The sequence below is a fragment of the Ovis aries genome, chromosome 1 (assembly GCF_016772045.2).
Source record: "Ovis aries strain OAR_USU_Benz2616 breed Rambouillet chromosome 1, ARS-UI_Ramb_v3.0, whole genome shotgun sequence".
In the NCBI taxonomy this organism is placed as follows: Eukaryota; Metazoa; Chordata; class Mammalia; order Artiodactyla; family Bovidae; genus Ovis; species Ovis aries.
The window spans coordinates 268,950,022-268,974,527 of NC_056054.1; the positions used below are offsets into that span (position 1 = coordinate 268,950,022).

The 24,506-nt window shown below is 46.8% G+C and overlaps 1 protein-coding gene across 15 annotated transcripts in view; it reads right to left on the reverse strand.

Annotated features, from left to right (window-relative positions):
* Positions 1–10,599, reverse strand: part of SETD4 (SET domain containing 4) — a 29,607-nt gene extending 19,008 nt beyond the window's left edge. For 4 of the 15 annotated variants that reach the window (XM_042238250.2, XM_042238285.2, XM_060406392.1 and 1 more), the window contains exons 1-4: positions 10,520–10,599; positions 7,472–7,641; positions 5,088–5,183; positions 561–598 (exon numbers count right to left, since the gene is read on the reverse strand). In XM_042238250.2, coding sequence (XP_042094184.1) covers positions 561–598; positions 5,088–5,183; positions 7,472–7,544 — 207 coding nt within the window. In that variant the 5' untranslated portion in view covers positions 7,545–7,641; positions 10,520–10,599. Of the gene's footprint in view, positions 1–560; positions 599–5,087; positions 5,184–7,471; positions 7,642–8,415; positions 8,699–9,541; positions 9,830–9,863; positions 10,142–10,164 lie in introns of those variants that run through there. The other 11 variants (XM_042238279.2, XM_060406369.1, XM_042238260.2 and 8 more) reach the window with 7 other exon arrangements.
* Between the last annotated feature and the right edge of the window lie 13,907 nt (positions 10,600–24,506).

Here is a 24,506-nt window from a genome sequence, read left to right on the forward strand (position 1 = left end):
GGCTGAGAGGTCCCCTTCCCTGCCTGCTGGGTTCTACCTACTACGGAGGCTCAGATTTGAGCGGCTCCGCTCCAGCCCCAACCCACCCTCAGCACATCTAAAGCATGATCAGCCTTACAAACCTGCTGCAGCGGAGGCGGCTCATCGCGCACCCCGACACTCTTTCCCTGCCTGCCCTCCCCGGGCGCTGGCAGGCGAGACGCGGCTGGAACTTCGCGGATGAGCAGAAGCCTGCCCCTCCTCACCCTCTGCCCCCTCCTGCTACTCCCTGGATCTACACCCTGGAGCTGAGCTGATGGAGCCCGGACCACCACACAGCTCAGGACCACCTACCCAGGCTGGTTGACCTGACGACCGAAGAAACGTGCGCTCCGTGACGCTGGCTTTGTTTCTTGCACACAGCAAACAATTCTAACTGACAGAACTGTATTCAAACCCATCCATTAAGTTAAAAAAAAAAAAAAAAGTGTGTCTAAAATATTTTTAATTCATTTGACTTGAACCCCAAAACCAAGCAGAAAAACCCACTTTGGGTTTCAAGGTGAGAGAGAAATTCTCACCTGCAGGGACGTCTTGCTCATCAGTCCTCTTCCTGTACCTACAAACGCAAAGAGAGAAAAAAGATAAATCCTATGACAGCTTCAAGGTCTTAGAGATACTATTCTGCATATGTGGGTGAACTTCAAAATAACACAAAGCGAAAGCAGAGTGTCTCACATCCTTTGACTCCCCGGGGAAACCGAAGATCAAGAAGCTATTCGGGACGATGTCTCAACCTCCTTTTGGGTTTATGATCCTTGAAGGGCAAAGTCTGCCTTAGAGGCGACACCTAAAGATGATCGCCTTCAGGCAGCTCAGGTGCTGGGTCTCAGACGGGCCACCTGAAGCTGGACTCTCTCCCCTGGGGTCTCCTGGCCGAGGTGGGGGACCAACTCCCCAGGATGCCCACCCAACTTCGGAGGCTGGACCCACAGGTTACTTCTACCCATTACCAGACCCAGCATTCCACAGGAATGATCTCCAGTGTTTGGCTGAATGACCACTAAAGCCCATTCAGGTGCCACAACGCCTGGGGCTGTGCCCTCCCCTCTCCAGACAGGCAAGCCACGAGCTGCACTCTCCTAGACAGGACAAGCCACGAGCCATGCTCTCTGACCAGACAAGCTCGGCGCGGTAGAGCCAGAACCAGCTGCTCTGGCCCGTCATGACCAGGGCACAGTCATGACACTAGCTTCCCCAGTGGCTCTGGCAACACCACCAACATCCATAAGTTTACCCCTCAGTGCCCAGCGCTCCCCTCCTGCCAGTCAGCTAACAGCTTTTCTCGAAGAGATGGGCACGATATGACCTGTAATCATTGTATGAACTCTCTCTAGTCGTCTTCTCAAAACCACAGTTTCTGACTTTTTTCTCTCAGCTAGTTGTTGTGGTTGTTCAGTCACTAAGTCATATCCGACTCTTTGTGACCCCACAGACGGCAACACACCACGCTTCACGTCCTCCACTGTCTCCCGAAGTTCGCTCAAACTCGCAGATAGGAGGGAATATAATATAGCAAGCCTGTGGGCCTACTGGGAGGTTCTGGATCATGAAGAGAATTCTTGACTCGAGTCCGGAATCAGGTGTCTGGCAAGTTTAATTTAATGAGTAGTCCTTCCTACCTAGAAGCATACTGTCTGCTCGAGCACATGGTTCTGATTTTAAGAACTTAATTTCTTCTGTGTGTCCCACAGTAAAGTTAATCATCCCTGTGGGCCAGAACCTTTAAAAACCCTTAAATGGGAGGAATTTTTTCCTGTGGAGTCCCTGGTGGCTCAGCTGGTAAAGAATCCACCTGCAATGTGGGACAGCTCGGTTAGATCCCTGGGTTGGGAAGATCCCCTGGAGAATGGAATGACTACTCACTCCAGTATTCTGGCCTGGAGAATTCTCCGGACTGCACAGTCCATAGGGTCGCAAAGAGTCAGACAAGACTGAGCAACTTTCATTTCCATCCTTTAAAAAAATTCATGTGCTAATTTAAGTGGAAATTCCTCTCTAAACATATATGAACAGAACTAAGCAGATGGAATTAATCCAGAAGGTACTTTACCTATATGTCCACAACACAGTGGTCAACAGACCAGAAAACAGGTCACAGTAACTTGTACTTACTAAGGCAAGGTAGGAAGTGGTCATTAGAATGTTATTACACTACTCACTGCCTTATAATTTCTGCTGCTATCTATCCAAAAGGCCCAGATTTGGACAGTGCTTTTAGTGGTAAAAGGAAATATTGGAAAAAATAAAAATAAAAGGAAATACCAGGGTCCGCTCCCAAAGCATAAATCAGATCAAAGTCTAAAGACTGAATCCTGCTTTTAACTTGGAATCCTGCCCTGACGCTCCACAAACTAATTCCCCAGAATTTCACACATTTTGACAGAATCCCATGAGCTTTCTCTGCTATCCTACACTGATTAAAAGCTAACGATATAGAAAACACTTAGGGAAGGTGTTGTGGACTGAATGCTTGTGTCCCCTTAAATTCATATGTTGATTTCTTAACCCCCAATGCAATGGGTTTGGAGGTGGGGCTTCTGGTAAGTGACTAGGCCACAAGGGTGGAGCCCTCCTGAATGGAATTCGTGCCCCTGTAGGAAGAGAGAGGAGAGTTCCTCAAGTGAGGACACGAGAAGATGGCAATTCACAAAGCAGGAATCAGTCCTCACTAGATGGTGAATCTGCCCAAACCACAGTTTTAGACTTCTCAAACTCCAGAACTGTCTGAAGTAAGTTGCTGTTTAAGCCACTGGGTCTATGGTAATTGGTTACAGCAGCCCATACTGATGAGGTTCCTTGCCCCCAGAATTGTAACTGCTGGGTTCTGCTCACTGCCAAACCACTTTGCTTTAGCTCGGCCATCACCATGAATCTGGACACAGGCCCAGAGGAAGTTGTTGCCACTTTTAAAACTGATAAATCACACTGCTCTAAATCATAGACAGATTACTTATTTTCAGGCATTCGATTGAAACCATATGCCAATTCCAGCTTGATCATTTTAAATCTATCCTTCTTAAGGCAAAGTGACACTCAAGGAGTAGGCAGGTCTTAGGCACAGCAAGTCCACTCTGGACACTGCTTTTCCCTTGATCATCTTGAAGAATTCCATCCGGGACTTCCCTGGTAGCCAGCGGTTTCAGGCTCCACCTGCTGATGTAGGGGACACAGGTTCAATCCTTGATCCGGGAAGGTCCACATGCCCTGAAGCAACTGAGCCCACGCACCACAGCTACCGAGCCAGCGCGCGGAGAGCCGGTGCTGCGCAACGAGAAGCCTGTGCCCGCGGCTACAGAGTAGCCCCCCAGCCCTGCTCGGTGCAGCCAGAGAAAGCCCACAGGCAGCAACGGAGACCCAGCACAGCCAAAAATAAATACATTTTTAAAATACATTTATTAAGGGGACAAAAAACAAAACTCTATTCAGTAAAATCTAAGGGTATGTTTTTTTACTAGGCATTCCCTGACACACAGCAACAGAAAATTAAACAGTGTTAGAGGCTAATAAATATGGTTCATCTTCATAAAAAAAAGGAGCAATCCTAACAGAGAATGGTTCAAAATCAAGTATTTTAGCCCAAAGTCATCATGTATTACTGACACATAGGGAACAACTTCACACACATCCCCTCACTAGACCAGGAGCACATGAGGTAAACAGTTTATCTTGAGGGCGTATAAGGAAGTCAGTGTGCTCCAAGTTAAATTACCTAATGGGTACCTGAAGGATCATTTTAAGGGCCAAGGGGAACCTTCCAAGGCTTACGACTTAAGCATTCTATCAGGTGAAACATCTGCACCTGCCCTGTGACACTGAGCTTCGAGGCCCTCGGCTCACAACTGTCTCTGTGCTACGGCAAACCCGAAACCCATTTGAGGAGCACATCGGTCCTCTCACTGGTGACCACAAGCCCACTTGTGGACAAAGCTGGGTGGTCTTGTACGCAGGCACATGCCCATAGCCACCAGCTCCCCAACTTCTGTGACAGAATGTTCCGGAAGAGCACGCTGACCCAAACTTCGAGGCAAGATCCTCAATTTTCGGTAAATGCTAATACAACCTCCACAGGGAAACACCTCAACTTTCAGAAAAGAATATTTACCCATTCCTGTTCAGGTGGCTGTGGACACCAGGGCCACAGAGGGGGCTCCTCCTCAGTTAAGGCTACCCTCAGGGCTCCTCTCCTCAAGCCACCCACCCAGGGAACAAGCCCCCCTGCTGGTTCTCTGGAACCTGCTGGACTGAGAAAACTCCTGGGATGCACCCAAGCTAGGAGATAATCCCATCAGCTGCATGGGCTTGAAAATCTCACGAAACCACCACGAGCAGGTTGATGGGGTCACCAGCCCCCATGTTACACAGCGTCTTCCCTACAAAAACCCAGTGAAGACATTTCCCTCACATCTACATTCCAGAAATACCTCTAGCTCTGATGAGTAAACAATTTAGTTGTGCTTACAGAACGCTAAGATTCAGATAACTGACCATGTACACTGGGCTGCTGGACAGAGGAGTCAAATTGGCAGCCCACCTCTGACAGGTTCAGTTCAGTTCAGTCGCTCAGTTGTGTCCGACTCTTTGCGACCCCATGAATCGCAACACGCCAGGCCTCCCTGTCCATCACCAACTCCCAGAGTTCACTCAGACTCATGTGCATTGAGTCAGTGATGCCATCCAGCCATCTCATCCACTGTCGTCCCCTTCTCCTCTCGCCTTCAATAGGGGGTGCAAGATGTCGTAATTATGGCTTTTAGGTGTTATCCTTATCCCTGCCTTCATCTTATTTTTCTATTCTCATCTCCCTTTTCTAACTTTTAATTTTATTTCACCATTTTGGAATTTCTGTCCACAAGCCCCTTAAAACTCATTTTCCAAATAAGGTAACGTGTAAATAAATATCGCACCTACAGGACAGCGTGCCTGCCACACAACATGAGACGTGCGCCCAGAAAGAGCACAGCCCACCTGCGAGAATCGCCCTGGTTCTCCCATGACCTGGGCCCACGTGTCTCTCAGGAGACAGGTGAATGAAAGCCAGATCTTACCTGGAAAACGAGCAGGTATCAAGGTTGCATCTTCAAACCTCCTGTCTTTCAGCCACTTCTTAAGCTCTATAAATTCAGGCTTGTAGCTCTCATTCACTAATCAAGAGAGGAAAGAAAACCTGGTGACTAAAATCACTATATAATTGGATCACTCCAAACGGACAAGATGACTTTAAAATTCATATGGAAGACCTGGGATAGCCAGAAACACTTTGAAATACTGACCTCAAAACTTTTTATCACTCAAAATGACAGTAACTAAGATTGTGTGATACCATCATCAGGACAGGAAAAGAAATCAATGGAATAGAAAAGAAAGCCCAAAACAAACCTACACATATACTGACAACTGTGTTTGTTTTTTTAATGCAAAGGCAATTCCATGGAGAAAGGACAGTTTTGTTTTGTTTTGTTTTTTAATAAATACTGCTAGAACATTTGGAATAAACATATCATGGACTATAATTCATGTTAAAACAAAGTCCTATTGATACACATTAACAACACAGAATTATCTCAAAATAATTATGCTGAGTAAAAGAAGACAGATTTTTAAAAATGCATACTATATAATTAAATAAAACCATAAAACACAAATCAATAGTGAAAGCAAATCAGTGGTTGTCTGAAGATGGAGGAAAGGAGGGTTCAAAGAGGTGCCAGATGAAAGGATTACCAAGGGAAATGAGAAACTTCTTAGGGTGATAAATAACGTTCATATCTTGACTTTGGCAATGGCCTCCTGTGTGTATACATATGTCAAATTCTATCAAATATGTGACATTCATTGTGGGTCAGTTATACCTCAATGAAAGTGTTTTCTTAAGAAACATATGATCTAAAATACAAGGCTTCTAAAATAGGTTATCACAACCTAAACAGTTCACAGTAAGAGCACTGAATAAGCAACTACTAAAGGAAATGGCAACCCACTCCAGTATCCTTGCCGGGAAAATCTCATGGACAGAGGGGCCTGGAGGGCTGCAGTCCATGAGGTCGCAAAGAGTCAGGCACGACTGAGCGACTAACACACACTCCCAGCACTGCTAACCACTGTGGAGGACGTCCAACATGCTCTTCACACTCGAGAAGTTAATGTTCTGGTTGGGGAAACAAGACTCCCACAGAAAACCAACTGGAAAACCAGAAGGTCCTGAAGAGTAATACCCAAGAAGCCTGGAAACCGGGTGGCATTAGTGAGAACTGGAAATGGCATTACCGAAAACATAAGACCTCAACTCAGTCTCAAAGGTTAGAGAGAAAGGCGACGAGCTGGGAGAAGGGAAGAAAGCGGGTTTGGCTGGAGAAAGACTATGGGGAATGGCAGATGTGGGGGAGGTTGGTAGAGAACATACTTTCAGCCCAGGGAGAGGTGGGGGGGTGGAGGGGGGCGCACTTCGAAAGGGAGCTGATGGCAAACAGCATACAAAAGACAATGAGGCTGGACCTCCCTGGTGGTCCCATGGCTAAGACGTCACAGCTTCCTCTGCAGGTGGCATGGGTTCCATCCCTAGCACAGGAAAGCTCCTACATGCTACACAGTGCGACCAAAAAAAAAAGAAGAGGAAGACAGAGGGTAATAGGTCTTTAAAATAAAAATAAAGACAGTGAAGATCCTGGAGGCTCCTAAACCAGAGGCAACAACCCCTTAGGAAAAGTCAGACTGACGGTGGCAACTGGAACTACCAACAGGAAAGAAAAACAGCGATGTGATGAAGAGCCAGCTGAGGTCACCTCTGGGTACAACAGAGAGGCAGAAGTTAACCTAAGAAAGACCAGGTGAGAGTGAGTGGGACATGGCCTGCAGGGCAGAGAAAACTTCGTAGGCAAAGACAACCTCCAATGGTGCTGAGGTGCTGCGGGTCAGCGGGGAGACGTTTTGCTGTCATCAAAAACAACAAGTGCACTTATGTAGTCCTCTCCAGTGGGCCAAGTACCTTCACATACAGTATCTCGCTCAGACTGGGTTACACTGAACTTGAAATGATAAACTTATGTCCAAACACTGATAACCTATAGGTAGTGAGAGGTCAGGCCAAGAAACAGAAACCTGGGAGTCATCCCCAGAGAAGATAGAGCAGAAGCGATACATCTGTAATCCCATAAGGGTTTAAAAGAATAAAATGGCACTATTACAAAACAGGATTCTCTTAGAAGAGGGCTTCCCTGGAGGCTCAAATGGTAAACAATCTGCCTGCAGGGCAGGAGATCCAGGTTGGGAAGATCCCCTGGAGAAGGGAACGGCTACCCACTCCAGTATTCGAAGTATTCTCTATGAACACTGCTTATGTGCCTTTGAGAAAAGCTCTGTCTATCTGTTAATATCAACCAGCAAAGGATTCCTTTTGTCATCACTTGCACCAAAAGAATCAAAAAAACTGTACCTCCTCTTGATTCAGAACTTCTGAAGAGTTTTCGTCTTCTGATCCGGCTTGTTCTTCCTCCTCCGTTCTTCATATTAAAAATGCAGTTTCTGTTTAATTGTCCGAACTAAAACAAACAGCATTTTCTTTGCTTTTCTTTCCAGTTGTATGACAATCACTGTTCTTTGTACCTGTAAGGACATAAATATAGAAACCATTTCTCTAAAATGTTTTTGTATACAAATTGTTTATACTATGAGCTAAATCATGATCCTTGTGCAGTAACAGAATTACCATTATACAGTTTTATCTCAACTTCCTACCAAATGCTGATTAATCATGGAAATTCTTATTATCGAGTTCATAATTGTGTGCACATCTCAATGCTAATCAATGTTTACTAAGCAACAGCCTAACTGTACTCTGAATAAACAGTAGCCACACACATGAAAAGATGCTCAACATTGCTAATTATTAGAGAAATGCAAATCTACAATGAGGTACACCATCTCACACCAACAACAAATGCTGGAGAGGGTGTGGAGAAGAGGGAGCCCTCCTACACTGTTGGTGGGAATATAAATTGGTGCAGCCACTACAGAAAACAATATGGGAGGTTTCTCCAGAAACTAAAAGCAGAGTTGCTATAGGATCCAGCAATCCCATTCCTGTGCATATAGCTGAACAAAACTATAATTCAAAAAGATACGTGCACCCCTATGTTTAAAGCAGAGTTATACACAATAGCCAAAGCATGGAAACAAGCTAAATGTCCATCAACAGATATGGTGCATATATACAATGGAGTACTATCCACCCATTCAAAAAAAGGACAGAATAATGCCATTTGCAGCACCATGGACGGAACCAGAGGTTATCTAAGTGAAGTGAGCCAGAAAGGGAAAGACAAATACCATACAACGCCACTTATACGGTGATCTAAAATATGACAGAAACGAACCTACCTATGAAACAGAAACAGTCACAGACAGAGAGAACAGACTTGCAGCTGCCTGGGGAGGGAGGCGAGGAGGATGGACTGCATTGAGATGCAAACTATTATATACAGAGTGAATGAAGAGGGCTTACTGCATAGCACAGGGAACGATATTCAATATCCCGGATAAACTATAATGGAAAGGAATATAAAAAAGAATGTATATGTGCATTTATACATATAACTATATATATAGAATCACTGTGCCGTACAGCAGAAATTAACACAACACTGTAAATCAACTATACTTTGAAAAAAAAAAAAAGGCAATGAAGCCCCTAACTGCCAGGAAGTTGTACACGAGAAAAAAAAAAAAAAAAAGGATTCTCTTTCAGTGTGAAGTAATAATTTGTTCTTAAAACCAGGATCCTGAAACATAAACTAAGTAGGTGGTTGCCAGAGATTAGGGAGAAAATGAGAACCAGGAGAGCAGACAAAGCAAAGAGATGATTATAAAATCTACAGTGACCACTACAGTTTCTACATGTTAGTTCCTCAGAAATGTAAAAATGAAATCCATGAATCACACTGGCATGATACAGGTAATGGAGTATTATTAAGCCATGAGTTGAAAGTACCTACGAAGACAGAATATACAAGATATATTAAGTGAAAAAATAAAGTTGCGGAACAAATTCAAAGACCCCTTATTGGTCTCCGTTGGGCACATTTTATGTTTACAAAACAAGAGGATTTAGGAAAATATTCAAAAACGTACAAGGGGAGGGGGCTTTTACTCTTCCTTCTGTAACTGCCTATTCTGACGTATATATGTGCGTATATATATATGAGCACATAGTGACATAACTCTAATATTACGTATGTGCATATTATGTACACTTTAAGACTTCCCTGTAGCTCAGACGGTAAAGAATCTGCCTGCAACGCAAGAACCCCAGATCAATCCCTGGGTCAAGAAGATCCCCTGGAGAAGGAAAGAACAGCAACCCACTCCGGTACTCTTGCCTGGAGAATCCCAGGGACAGAGGAGCCCGGTGGGCTACAGTCCATGGGGTCGCAAAGGGTCGGACACGACTGAGCGACCAACGCTACTTTAACCAAACCACTGTTTTTCTTAAATTACTAAAAATTACCAGGCAGCCCATGAATAATGAGACACGAACCCCAGCCTCTATTACTGTACTATTACTTCCCAGCGATGGAAGGTTCCGTGTTTGATCGACCCGAAGGTGGAGTCGGGCCCCAGGGCCCACCCCGGCTCGTCCCCTCGGCGTCCCCAGCGCCACTACAGCGCGCGGGCCGGGACGCCTCCGCGCGGACCCCCAAGACCCGTGGTCCGGGGAGCGAGGTGTGCGCGTGGCGCCAGGGTGACCCCACGGCTGGCGGCACCGTCCTCGCCCCCCGTTCTCATACGCCAGAATGGAGGCCGCCCCTCCGTTGGCACACCCTCCGCACCTACCACGCCCCGCCCCACCGCTCTGCCGCCGCCGCAGGACACAGGGCTGAGACCCCGGCCGCTTTACAAACGCCCTGACTTAGGGCCCTTCGCGCCGAGGATACTCGGGTCGACTTTCGATAAAAGAATGAGCCCCCAGTACTGGGGGGCGTTAAGTGTAAAGCGCAGAGGCATGGCAGGGGGTAAACAATCTGAATTCAGCTCTCTTTTTTAAATAAAAATAGAAGAGGAGCCCAACAGGAAGCCGAGCCCCGTTACCCCGGCAACCGGAGGCCCCGCCCCGGAAGTTTGCCAGCGCACTTTGATGCAGCTCCAAGATGGCGGTGGGCGGACCCGAAGCGCGTAAACACTCGGAGCAGCACGCCAGTTGCTCGCGAGTTAAAGAAGCGGGCCGCAGCAGCAGGGGGAACAGCCGAGCGCCGCCAGGCCCGCCTCTAGGCCCCACTGACCCAAGTCCTTGGTCGCCAGGCCGAGCTCTCGGCGCCGCGGGCCTCTGCCTACCGGCTTGCACATGCGCATTCTTCCGGGGGGGAGGGGTGGAAGGGGACGGCGCGGCTGACAGAGCTAGCTAGGGTCGTCCGTGGATGGACTGCAGGTCCAGGAATAAGAAAACCCTGTGGCCTGTGGACCAGGAGTCTACGCTCTGAAAGCCGACCTGGAGCGTGTTTCCTTCCGTAGTTCCAAGGGGGGAGCAGCCAAGTGTATGTCTGCCAGGGCATCCGCCCGGCCCTCTCTGTGGCCCGCACACTTCCGCCTTGCTGGGCGGGGCGGAGGCCTTGCAAGGCCAGGCCATCCCCCATTTCCGGGCTGACTTTGCTTTGACCCCCGCTCCCCCACGCCTGTCCGTGGGCCAGAGTGCCTCGCTGCGTTCCTCTTCAGCCTAAGGGCACTTCAGGTCATCTGGCCCAGTTGGGTGTCCCTGGAACAGCGTAACTTCTCCCTTCAGAATGTCACGAGAGTGTATGTTCCTCTGTTCTTTGTCTCATCACAACAAAGATTTGGAGCGACGGACATTAAAGCCCTCGCTGTGTCACAGCTCTCAGGTCTTGGACGAACCGTGTTATAGCTCTTAGGCAAATCAGTGTTACCGCTCTATTTTATTTAGAAGATAGCAGGAGAATCCATCCTCGAAACGTGAGGGCATGCCAACCCAAAGACTTGAAGGGATGAGAGTGGAGGAGCACGTGGGGGGGGGGGGGGAGAGCATGCCCACATGGGAGAGAAAGAGAGACAGCGCTTTGGCTCCTCCTTTTATATGTTTTTTCCTCCACCTGGGCCTGCTCTATGCAAATTGGGCTTAGCCAGGAGTGCTGATGGTTCTACCTGAAGTCTTCACTCTGGTCGTTGGACCTTCCTTGGTTTTTTTTAGCCACCGCCGTTTTGGATTCCTTTTCCCTATTCTACCTACCTAACATTCCCCACTCAAGAGATGGGAGGCCCAAGGCAATGGCAACACACTCCAGTAATCTTGCCTGGAAAATCTCGTGGACGGAGGAGCCTGGAAGGCTGCAGTCCACGGGATCGCTGAGGGTCGGATACGACCGAGCGACTTTACTTTCACTTTTCACTTTCATGCATTGGAGAAGGAAATGGCAACCCACTCCAGTGTTCTTGCCTGGAGAATCCCAGGGACAGGGGAGCCTGGTGGGCTGCTGTCTATGGGGTCGCACAGAGTCAGACACGACTGAACTGACTTAGCAGTTTAGCGGGGGCGTCGAGGTTTTTCTGGCTACTTCCTGCTGAACCAGGGTGGCAAGGGGTATTGGGCCTCCCTCTCTTGTTAGTCTCAAGCCTCAGAGTCCTTATAGCGGTGTCCATCTAAGGGTGTGTGATATTTTTCATGGTCGGCTGTAGTTTTATATCTTTGTTGAACTGGCACTGCATGTTGTAGCTTGTTGACCTGGGCAGAGACAAAACAGGTTAGACAATTGACAGTACATGGAATAGTCATAAGCATCATCAATGTAGCATAACAAGGACTAGTAGGGGCATTAGTCATTTTAAGTTCACATTGCCAGGATGGCTCAAGTCCCTCATTGTTCAAGGATCAGAAGATCTATCTCCTGTCTGTTTTGGAGTACAATCTCTGTCAAGCTGTGTTGGCTATTTAGAGCTGTCCTGAGAAATCTTACCCCAGAAACTAGATTTTGGGGGTGTTCATTAGAATGGCACTTATTGGTAGTCCTGAACAGGTATCTGAGATCTCCCAGGGGCTCACAGGTGTATTGAGTGTCCTCTTCTGTTTTCTTCCACGGCTTGACTCGTGAGTAGTGAATCCAGGTGTCATGTCCTGTTACCTTGACTGCTGTGGGGGTAGAAAGTATTACAGGGTAGGGGCCCTTCCATGTGGACTGGAGTTGAGCTTTTGGGGACCCATCTTTCCAGACTTTGATTAGGACTTGAGTCCCTAGAGCATATAGTGGTGACTCCTTAGAATCTTCTGGGTCCTGGTTCACACCACACAAGCGTATATCCTGTTGGAATTGCCCAGTGGCCATGGTATAAGACTGGAGGGTCTGAACCTCTGGATCTAGGAAGAGGTCATTGACATAAACAAAAGGTCTCTGATATAGCATCTCATAAGGAATAAGACCAAGCTGTTCCTGAGGGGCAATGCGGGTGCAGAGGAGAGCTATTGATAAAGCCTCCTTCCATCCAGGGAGGTCTCCTGGGTTCTTTTTTATTGCTGATTTTAAGAATTGATTGGCTCTTTCTACTTTTCCCGAAGATTGAGGCCTCCAGGCACAATGGAGATAAGTAATGCCCAATGCTTTTGAGACCCCTTGGGTGACCTTGGAAGTAAATGATGTCCCATTGTCACTTTGTAATGACCTGGGCAGACCAAATCTTGGAATGATTTCATGAAGCAGTTTTTTTACCACCTCAGCCTTCTTAGGCCAGGTGGGAAAGCCTTCAATCCATCCTGTGAATGTATCTATCATGACTAATAGGTATTTATACCCTTAAAAAACTGGCATCTGGGTGAAGTCCATCTGCCAGTCCTCTCCTGGGTAGGCCCCATGTCGTTAGATGGGCTGGGCCAGCTGGGGTCTTTGAGCTCCTTGGGGGTTGTTTAATTGGCAAAGTGGGACAAAAGGAGACCACCTGTCTTATAGTTGTTTGGAAGCCTGTTCTTCTGAAGGACCTTTCTAGTAATCTTTGGAAGGCCTTTTCTCCTAAATGAGTAGTGGCGTGTAAGGAGTTAACCGACTTCCATTGGAGGTTCTCAGGCAGAAAAAGGAGTCCCTCCTTTTGGAACCACCCCCATATGATCTTGAAAACCCTTGCTCTTAGCTTTAAGAGTCTCACCTTCAGTATATGAAGGAGTTTCTGGCAAATTAGTCTGTGGAACTAAGGTGGCAATCTCTATTAGGTCATGTTTCTGTAATGCTGTTCTCCTAGCTGCCTGATAAGCTGCTTAGTTCCCTCGTGCCACTTCTGTGTTCCCTTTTTGGTGTCCTTTACAGTGGGAAACTGAAACCTCGGTGGGCAGAGGAACTGCCTCCAAGAGTCGAAGAATCTGATCACCATATTTGATTGGGGACCCCCGGGTGGTCAAGTGGCCCCTTTCTTTCCAAATAGTCGCATGTGCATGTAGCACCAGAAAGGCATACTTGGAATCAGTGTAAATGGCTATTCTTTTTCCTTTTCCCAGCTCTAAAGCGCGAGTCAGGGCTATGAGCTCAGCTAATTGGGCTGAAGTACCTGGTGGCAGAGGCTTAGCCTCTATGGTCTCAAAATTGGAGACTACTGCATACCCGGCTCTTCTTTTCCATCCAAGACAAAGCTGCTTCCATCAGTGTACCAGATTTCCTCAGGACTGGTCAGAGGATCTTCTGACAATCCCTCTCGGGGTTTTGTCCAGTGGTCCGAGGTTTCTAGACAACAGTGAAAGGGGAGAGAGCCCTCGGGGGTAGGCAGGAGGGTGGCTGGGTTAAGAACCTCACAAGGGGATATGGTGAGGCCTGGATTTTCCATCAGCATTACTTGATATCTGAGGATTCTTTGATCAGACATCCATAAATGGCCTTTCCCATTTAGGAGTTGTTTTACTTGGTGGCTGGTAAAAATAGTTTGCCCCCAAAGGAAAGTTTTAAAGCATCTTCTATCATGATTGCAATAGCTGCAAGATTTCGAAGGCAGGGGGGCCAGCCTTGGGTAGTCGGATCGAGTTTTTGGATAAGTCAGCTACAGGCTGAGGCTCAGTTCCCAACCTTTGAGTTAACACTCCCAAAGCTATTCCCTCTTTAATGGACATAAAGTTGGAATGCTTTTTCTGGGTCTGGCAACCTCTAGGCAGGTTGCCTGAGTTAAGGCCTGTTTTAGTGTAGCCTCTGCCTTCTTTTGAGGAGTTCCCCACATCAGTGGGATTGAATCATCTCGTCCCTTTAAGCTTTCATAAAAGGGCTGGGCAATTAGACCATAGTCACCACCCTTATGGCAGAAAGTGAAGAGGAGCTAAAAGCCTCTTGATGAAAGTGAAAGAGGAGAGCGAAAAAGTTGGCCTAAATCTCAACATTCAGAAAACGAAGATCATGGCATCCGGTCCCATCATTTCATGGGAAATAGATGGGGGAAACAGTGGAAACGGTGTCAGACTTTATTTTTTGGGCTCCAGAATCACTGCAGATGGTGACTGCAGCCATGAAATTAAAAGACACTTACTCCTTGGAAGAAAAGTTATGACCAACCTAGATAACATATTCAAAAGCAGAGACATTACTTTGCCGACTAAGGTCTGTCTAGTCAAGGCTATGGTTTTTCCTGTGGTCATGTATGGATGTGAGAGTTGGACTGTGAAGAAAGCTGAGCGCCAAAGAATTGATGCTTTTGAACTGTGGTGCTGGAGAAGACTCTTGAGAGTCCCTTGGACTGCAAGGAGATCCAACCAGTCCATTCTGAAGGAGATCAGCTCTGGGTGTTCTTTGGAAGGAATGATGCTGAATAAATAAATAAATAAATAAAGCTGAAGCTCCAGTACTTTGGTCACCTCATGAGAAGAATTGACTCATTGGAAAAAACTCTGATGCTGGGAGGGATTGGGGGCAGGAGGAGAAGGGGACGACCGAGGATGAGATGGCTGGATGGCATCACTGACTCGATGGACGTGAGTCTGAGTGAACTCCGGGAGATGGTGATGGACAGGGAGGCCTGGTGTGCTGAGATTCATGGGGTCGCAAAGAGTCGGACACGACTGAGCGACCGAACTGAACTGAACTGAACTGAACTGGGTATCCAGATTCTACAATATCCAGTTAGTCCCAGGAAAGCTCGCAATTGTTTTCGAGTCTTGGGGGAGGGCAACTGGAGGATTCCTTGTACCCGATCAGAGGACAGCCTCCTGGACCCGTGTGTAATCTGAACTCCCAGGTAAGTGACCTTTGTCTCAACCATCTATGCCTTAGCACGGGAGACTTTATATCCCCTTTCTGCCAAGAAGTTTAGAACCTGAATTGCATGTTGTTGGGCACTTTTCTCATCTGGAGAGCAGATTAGTAGGTCATCTATGTATTGTAATATTTTTCCATTAGGTCCCAGGTCCAGATCTAGGAGATCCCGGCTAAGGGCCTATCCAAACAGGTGGGGGCTATCTCTGAACCCCTGAGGTAATACTGGCCAAGTCATCTGTTGGTGTTTTTCTCCTGGGGCCTCCCACTCAAAGGCAAAAAGATATTGGGATTCTTTAGCCAGTGGTATGCAAAAAAATGCATCTTTGAGATCCAAGACTGTAAACCACTTGGCACTGGGTGGGATTTCTCCCAAGATTACATAGGGATTGGGTACCATGGGATGGAGGGGGACTACAGCTTCATTTATGATCCGGAGATCTTGAACCATTCGCCAGGTTCCATCTTTTTTTCCTTACTGAGTGGATTGGGGTGTTACATGGTGAACTGGTGGGGACCAATAGCCCACAAGCAAGGAATTTATTTATTAAAGGCTGTAGTCCCTCCCGAGCCTCTCTTTTGAGAGGGTGTTGTTTCCGGTTAGGAAACCGAGTGGGATCTCAGAGGATAATGATGACCGGTTCAGCTCGGTGGGCTCGTCCAGGAATCCCCTGGTCCCACACCTGGGGGTTAATTTTGTCTTCCCATAGTTTTTGGTCCCTCTCTATTGAAGGTGTAATGGGTTCTTCAGTAGTAACCAGGAGCTGTAGAGCTCTAGGGGCTGAAAAACTTCCCATCACAAGGGCGGTCCCCAGTTTAGTGAGTATATCTCTTCCCAATAAGGGAGTAGGACACTCAAGGACCACTAGAAACTGGTGGGAAAATATTTGTCCATCGCAGCAACAAAGAAGTGCTCAGGTGAATCTTTTAGTAGTTGCTTTTCCTGTAGCACCCAAAATGGTACAGGTTTGGGAGGAGAAGGCTCCGGAGTAGGAGATCAAGACAGAGTAGGTAGCCCCTGTGTCAACCAAGAAATTTTCGGACCTACTTGCCACATCCGGATGCACCCTTGGCTCCAGCCCTGTGATGGTTATCTGTGACAGGTGGGCTGGCTGGAGCGGGCCACTTCAGTCCTCTTGAACCATCATGAGAGTAGGCTTGGCGCTTGACCTGAGGCTCTTAGGTCCCAAGGGCAGAGTGCCACCCAGTGTCCCAGTTTATGGCATTTGTGGCAAGCCAGTTCTAGGTCACAGTTTGGACACTCTTTGGCCCAATGCCCCGCCTGTCTACAGGTCAGGCATTTGTCTTGTGCCTTGTCCTCCAAGGACTCGGGGTTTGCCATAGGGCTTCTCTGAAGGGCGGTCAGCATCTGGGCATGCCTTGTCTCTTTCCTTCTCTCCTTCTCCTGGGCCTTGGCCTCCTCCTGTTCTCTGTTATAGAAGGTATTGGTGGCTGTCTGGACCATCTCATCTAAAGAGGCAGCAGGGTCCTGCTGCTGTAGCTGTTGTAACTTAATTCTGATATCTGATGCACATTGGGACAGGAATTTGTCCTTTAAAATCACCTGTCCTTCATAAGAGTCTAAGTCCAGATTGGTAAACTTTTGGAGTGCCTCTTTTAGCCTTTCCAGAAAGGCAATGGGGTTCTCACTGGGTTCCTGAGTTATTGCTGAGACTGGGCACAGTCCCACAAGTAATAGGCTTCCTTCTGTTTCCATAGGTGGACTTCCTTAGGGGTGAGTCTTTCTGAAGCTTATCCTACCCAGAACTGTTGCAACCTGAGAGCCAGGAGTCCCCGGGTCAGGGTGCAGATCCCCAAGCAGGCTGAGGCGTGACAGCCTTCTAGAGATAAAATCCCTGGGCAGGGCGAGGCGTGACAGCCTCTGGAGAATTGGGTCCCTGGGTAGGTCAAGGCGTGACGACCTCTTGGGACCCCTGGGACTGGCGATCCCCGAGCAAGTTGAGGCGTGACAACATTTCGAGGACCAGATCCCTAGGCAGGTCAAGGCGTGATGACCTCCTGGGACCCCCGGACTGGAGTTTGGGCATCCCCAAGGTCTCCAGCATGACAGGGGGTTGGATATTATAGAGTATTTCCCTGCCAAGGCCAGCTATTTTCTGGTTGTCTCTCCAGAAGATTGTAGAGGCAGGCTTGTGGGTCTGGATGGGGCTCAGGCAAACAGCATGAAACAGGAGGGAAGCGGGCAGAGCACAACCTTTGAAAGAATGACATAGCACAAGGGTATAATATAAACCAATTAAAATCAGTTGGGTCCAAGATGACAAGTCAAATTCAAGTACTTAATCCCCAATCTATAAGCCAACAGACACACCCAGAGGTGGCAGGACAGCTCCAAGGCATGGTCAAAAGAGGGAGGAGTGGGTGGTTCCCCAATGGTAGGGATGATCCTCCCACTCATTAGCATATGAATTCCACCCCCTCACAAAACCTAGCCAGGCCTAATTCCGTGGCCCCAGCCCTTGCCCTTGGCAATGGTTCACACCCTGAAGAGTGGCTTCTTTCTGGATCCTAACAAATCCACCTCTTATCTCTTTGTCTCTCAATGAATTTTTGCAGTGAGACATCAGTTCAGTTCAGTTCAGTTGCTCAGTTGTGTCTTTGCGACACCATGAATCATAGCATGCCAGGCCTCCCTGTCCATCACCAACCCCCAGAGTTCACTCACGTCCATCGAGTCCATGATGCCACCCAGCCATCTCATCCTGGGTCGTCCCCTTCTCCTCCTGCCCCCAAACCCTCCCAGTATCAGAGTCTTTTCCAATGAGTCAACTCTTCGCATGAGGTGGCCAAAGTACAGGAGCTTCAGCCTTAGCATCATTCCTTACAAAGAAATCCCAGGGTTGATCTCCTTCAGAATGGACTGGTTGATGAGACATCAGGGCCTGAGTTTCATTAGTTTTGGCCAAGCTTGAGTCCCGGGAGAGAGCTGAAGAACAGGAGAAAAAAGCAGTGGGGAAAACGTGCCAAGGAATCCCCTTCATAGCCTGCGGACAATTTGCTAAATATCTGACCAGTGCTTACAATTTAATTGGTCTGATCCTTGGCACAGAGAAGAGAAAGGACAAAAGAACCCCCACCGGCTTGTGTAACAGCTACTGGGGCTCAGCAGATAGCGCCTTTGGGACATACTGAGAAGTAGCCTCTCCAGAGTCCCTCAGTTGTGCCCCCTGCTGCCCGCCTGTTCGCAGGAGGTTGGAGGGAACAAGAAAAAAGAGATTGTAAAGGAATTAAGATTTCGTTAGGCATGTCCCTCCTGCCATAGGAGCGAGGACTTCTTACCTTAATCGGAGGTCTTCTGGAATCTGAGTCTGGGCCGCGTGACCTTTCTGTTGAGTTTGTTTCTTGCTGTCCCGGTTTGCAGCACAATGGGCCTTCCCCTGCGCTGAGTTTCTTCGCCTTCCGCTTCTAGCGAGGGAGCTTCGCTGAGTTGGGCTCCTGCTGTGCTTGGCCTCTTCTGGCCGCATAGATGTAACACGAGTGTATGTTCCTCGGTTCTTTGTCTTGTCACCACAAAGATTTGGAGCGACGGACATTAAAGCCCTTGGCGCGTCACAGTTCTCAGGTCTTGGACAAACCGTGTTAGAGCTCTTAGGCAAATCAGTGTTACACCTCTATTTTATTTAGAAGATAGCAGGAGAATCCATCCTCAAAGTGTGAGGGCATGCCAACCCAAAGACTTGAAGGGAAGATGGTGGAGGAGCACATGGGAGAGGGCGAGAGAGAGAGAAAGCACTTTGGCTCCTCCTTTTATATGTTTTTTCCTCCACCTGGGCCTGCCCTGTGCAAATTGGGCTTAGCCAGGAGTGTTGTTTGTTCTACCTGAAGTCTTCACTCTGGTCCTCGGACCTTCCTTGTTTTTTTAGCCACCGCCATTTTGGATTCCTTTTCCCTATTCTATGACTTCCCTGGTGGCTCAGATGGTAAAGCGTCTGCCTACAACACGGGAGACCTGGGTTTGATCCCTGGGTTGGGAAGATCTCCTGGAGAAGGAAATGGCAACCCACTCCAGTATTCTTGCCTGGAAAATCCCACGAATGGAGGAACCTGGTAGGCTACAGTCCATGGGGTCACAAAGAGTCGGACACAACTGAGCAACTTAGCTTTACCTCCCTATTCTACCTACCTAACAAGAAGACGGACTTCAATTGCTGCCCTACCCACTATTCAGTTCAGTCACTCATTAGTGTGCTACTTTTTGCAACTGCATGGACTGCAACATGCCAGGCCTCCCTGTCCAACACCAACTCCCAGAACTTGCTCAAACTCATGTCCATGGAGTCCGTGTTGACATCTAAACATCTCATACTCTGCCAGCCCCTTCTCCTCCTGCCTTCAATCTTTCCCAGCATCAGGGTCTTTTCCAATGAGTCAGTTCTTTGCATCGGGTGGCCAAAGTATTGGAGTTTCAGGTTCAGCATCAGTACTTCCAATGAATATTCAGGACTGATTTCCTTTAGGATGGACTGGTTGGATCTCCTGGCTGTCCAAGGGACTCTCAAGAGCCTTCTCCAACACCACAAATCAAGCACATCAATTCTTTGGTGCTCAGCTTTCTTTATGGTCTGTCACATCCATACATGACTACTGGAAAAACCTTAGCTTTTGGTTTTTACAGACTATGGGGACTTTTGTCCACAAAGTAATGTCTCTGCTTTTTATTATGCTGTCTAGGTTGGTCATAGCTTTTCTTCCAAGAAGCAAGTGTCTTTTAATTTCATGGCTGCAGTCACCGTCTGCAGTGATTTTGGAGCCCAAGAAAATAAAGTCTGTCACTGTTTCCATTGTTTCCCCATCTATTTGCAATGAAGTTATGGGGTTGATACCATGATCAGAGTTTTTTGAATGTTGAATTTTAAGCAAGCTTTTTCACTGTCCTCTTTCACTTTCATCAAGAGGCTTTTTAGTTCTTCTTTGCTTTCTGCCACAAGGGTGGTGTCATCTGCACATCTGAGGTTATTGATATTTCTCCCGGCAATCTTGATTCCAGCTTGTGCTTCATCCAGCCCAGCATTTCCACGACGTACTCTGCATAGAAGTTAAATACGCAGGGTGAGAGTATACAGCCTTGACTACTCCTTTCCCAATTTGGAACCAGTCTGTTGGTCCATGTCCAGTTCTAACGGTTGCTCCTTGACATGCATACAGATTTATTAGGAGGCAGGTAAGGTGGTCTGGTAAGAATACACAGAAGACTACAAAAAAGAGCTTCATGACCCAGATAATCACGATGGTGTGATCACTCATCTAGAGCCAGACATCCTGGAATGTGAAGTCAAGTGGGCCTTAGAAAGCATCACTATGAACAAAGCTAGTAGAGGTGATGGAATTCCAGTTGAGCTATTTCAAATCCTGAAAGATGATGCTGTGAAAGTGCTGCACTCAATATGCCAGCAAATTTGGAAAACTCAGCAGTGGCCACAGGACTGGAAAAGGTCAGTTTTCATTCCAATCCCAAAAGAATGCTCAAACTACCGCACACTTGCACTCATCTCACATGCTAGTAAAGTCATGCTCAAAATTCTCCAAGCCAGGCTTCAGCAATATGTGAACTGTGACCTTCCTGATGTTCAAGCTGGTTTTAGAAAAAGGCAGAGGAACCAGAGATCAAATTGCCAACATCTGCTGGATCATGGAAAAAGCAAAAGAATTCCAGAAAAACATCTATTTCTGCTTTATTGACTATGCCAAAGCCTTTGACAGTGTGGATAACAATAAACTGTGGAAAATCCTGAGAGAGATGGGAATACCAGACCACCTAACCTGCCTCTTGAGAAATCTGTATGCAGGTCAGGAAGCAACAGTTAGAACTGGACATGGAACAACAGACTGGTTCCAAATAGGAAAAGGAGTAAGTCAAGGCTGTATATTGTCACCCTGCTTATTTAACTTATATGCAGAAATGCTGGACTGGAAGAAACACAAGCGGGAATCAAGATTGCCGGGAGAAATATCAATAACCTCAGATATGCAGATGACACCACCCTTATGGCACAAAGTGAAGAGGAACTAAAAGCCTCTTGATGAAAGTGAAAGAGGAGAGTGAAAAAGTTGGCTTAAAGCTCAACATTCAGAAAACGAAGATCATGGCATCTGGTCCCATCTCTTCATGGGAAATAGATGGGGAAACAGTGGAAACAGTGTTAGACTTTATTTTGGGGGGCTCCAGAATCACTGCAGATGGTGACTGCAGCCATGAAATTAAAGGACGCTTACTCCTTGCAAGAAAAGTTATGACCAACCCAGATAGCATATTCAAAAGCAGAGACACATGCTTGGGGCTGGTGCATGGGGATGACCCAGAGAGATGTTATGGGGAGGGAGGTGGGAGGGGGGTTCATGTTTGGGAATGCATGTAAGAATTAAAGATTTTAAAATTAAAAACAAAACAAAACAAAACAAAAGCAGAGACATTACTTTGCTGACTAAGGTCGGTCTAGTCAAGGCTATGGTTTTTCCAGTAGTCATGTATGGATGTGAGAGTTGGACTGTGAAGAAAGCTGAGCGCCAAAGAATTGATGCTTTTGAACTGTGGTGTTGGAGAAGACTCTTGAGAGTCCCTTGGACTGCAAGGAGATCCAACCAGTCCATTCTGAAGATCAGCCCTGGGATTTCTTTGGAAGGAATGATGCTAAAGCTGAAACTCCAGTACTTTGGCCACCTCATGCAAAGAGTTGACTCATTGGAAAAGACTTTGATGCTGGGAGGGATTGGGGGCAGGAGGAGAAGGGGACGACCGAGGATGAGATGGCTGGATGGCATCACTGACTCGATGGACGTGAGTCTGAGTGAACTCCAGGAGTTGGTGATGGACAGGGAGGCCTGTCGTGCTGCGATTCATGGGGTCGCAAAGAGTCAGACACGACTGAACGACTGAACTGAACTGAACTGAAGGTGGTCTGGTATTCCCATCTCTTGAAGAATTTTCCAGTTTGCTGTGATCCACACAGTCAAAGGCTTTGACATAGTCAGTAAAGCAGAAGCAGATGTTTTTCTGGAACTCTCTTGCTCTTTTGATGATCCAAAGGATGTTGGCAATTTGATCTCTGGTTCCTCTGCCTTTTCTAAATCCACCTTGAACATCTGGAAGTTCTTGGGTCATGTACTGTTGAAACCTAGCTTGGAGAATTTTGAGCATTACTCTGCTAGCATATGAGATGAGTGCAGTTGTGCAGTAGTTTGAACATCTTAGGTATTGCCCTGCTTTGAGATTGAAATGAAAACTGGCCTTTTCCAGTAGCCACTGCTGAGTTTTCCAAATTTGTTAGCATATTGAGTGCAGAACTTAAATAACATCATCTTTAGAATTTGAAATAGCTCAACGGGAATTCCATTACCTCACTAACTTTGTTCATAGTGATGCCTCCTAAGGGCCACTTGACTTCACATTCCAGGATGTCTGGCTTTAGGTGAGTGATCACACTGTCGTGGTTATCTGGGTCATGAAGATCTTTTTTGTATAGTTCTGTGTATTCTTGCCACCTCTTAATATCTTCTGCTTCTGTTAGGTCCATACCATTTCTATCCTGTATTGTGCCCATCTTTGCATGAAATGTGTCCTTGTTATCTCTAATTTTCTTCAAGACATCACTAGTCTTTCCCCATCTATTGTTTTCCTCTATTTCTTTGCACTGATCACTGAGAAAGGCTTTCTTATCTCTCCTTGTTATTCTTGGGAACTCTGCATTCAATGGGTATATCTTTCCTTTTCTCCTTTGCCTTTAGCTTCTCTTCTTTTCTCAGCTATTTATCAGGCCTCCTCAGACAACCGTTTTGCCTTTCTGCATTTCTTTTTCTTGGGGATGGTTTTGATCACTGCCTCCTGTACAATGTCATGAACCTCTGTCCATAGTTCTTCAGGCACTCTATCAGATCTAATCCTTTGAATCTATTTGTCACTTCCACTGTATAATCATAAGGGATTTGATTTAGGTCATACCTGAATGGTCCAGTGGTTTTCCCTACTTTCATCAGTTTAAGTCTGAATTTTGCAATGAGTTCATGATCTGAGCCCCACCCACCCCACCCTTTTTATCAGCTAGCCTCCAAAAGAGCCCAATATGCATAAGAGGGGAAGGTAGTATTAACTTTGTAGTGGAGAAAGTTGGCCAATGCTTCATTGGCTGAGTAATGAGGAATGATAGCAGTGATAAGTCATGTTGATTGCAGGTTTCCCATCTATAGGAAAGGTACTTGACCTCTGTGATATTACCATGCAAAACCTGTAACCTTAGTTCAGTAACAGAACAGCCTGGTTCTATGTTGGGTGTGTCCCTTTAAGGCTGTTTGTATTGTTGCCTGTGCTTAGTCATGCTGGCTCTGCACTTTTGTGTTGCTGAACAGAGAAAGAACTTTGTCCATAGCCTGAAATATACATAATAGCCCTTTCCCAAGGCCCTGTCTCCCAGGCTTGAATTTTAAAGGCATAACACTTTCCTTTATGTAGAGATAAAATTGCAGAATTTGTTAAAGGTTATGCACAACTGCAAAAGCAAAGGATTATCTCCCCCCTCCAAGTCCAGCTGAACAACTTCCCTTTCTCTTTTCACTTGCATGCACTGGAGAAGGAAATGGCAACCCACTCCAGTATTCTTGCCTGGAGAATCCCAGGGACAGGGGAGCCTGGTGGGCTGCCATCTATGAGGTCACACAGAGTCGGACAAGACTGAAGCAACTTAGCAGCAGCAGTAGCTAAGTCTGGCAAGTACCAAGAGATCTGCAACAACCAGATACATCCCCTCCCCTTTTAGTATAAAAGAAGCCTGAATTCTAACTCAGGTAAGATGGCTCCCTAGGACACTAGGCCTCTATCTTCTCTGCCTGCTGACTTTCCAGATAGTCACTATTCATTGCCCCAAAACCTCATTTCTCAATTTATTTGTAGTGTCCCCAGCAATATGAACTTGGACTCAGTTCTTCCTTGATAATATCAGAAACACCCCCCCCCCCAAAAAAAAAACAACTGTCTGGCCAATACAGCCAGTGCTCCATATCCATGGGTTCCATATCTGTGGATTCAACCAACTGTGGATCCAAAATATTAGAGAAGAAAAAAAAAAGCAGAAAATTTCAAAAGCAAAACTTGAACTTGTTATACACTTATAACACTTACATGGCATTTACATTGTATTAAATATTCTAAGTAATCTAGAGATAATTTAAAGTATATGGGAGAATGTGCCTAGGCAAATACTAGACCATTTTATATGAAGACTTGAACATCCTAGGATGTTGGCC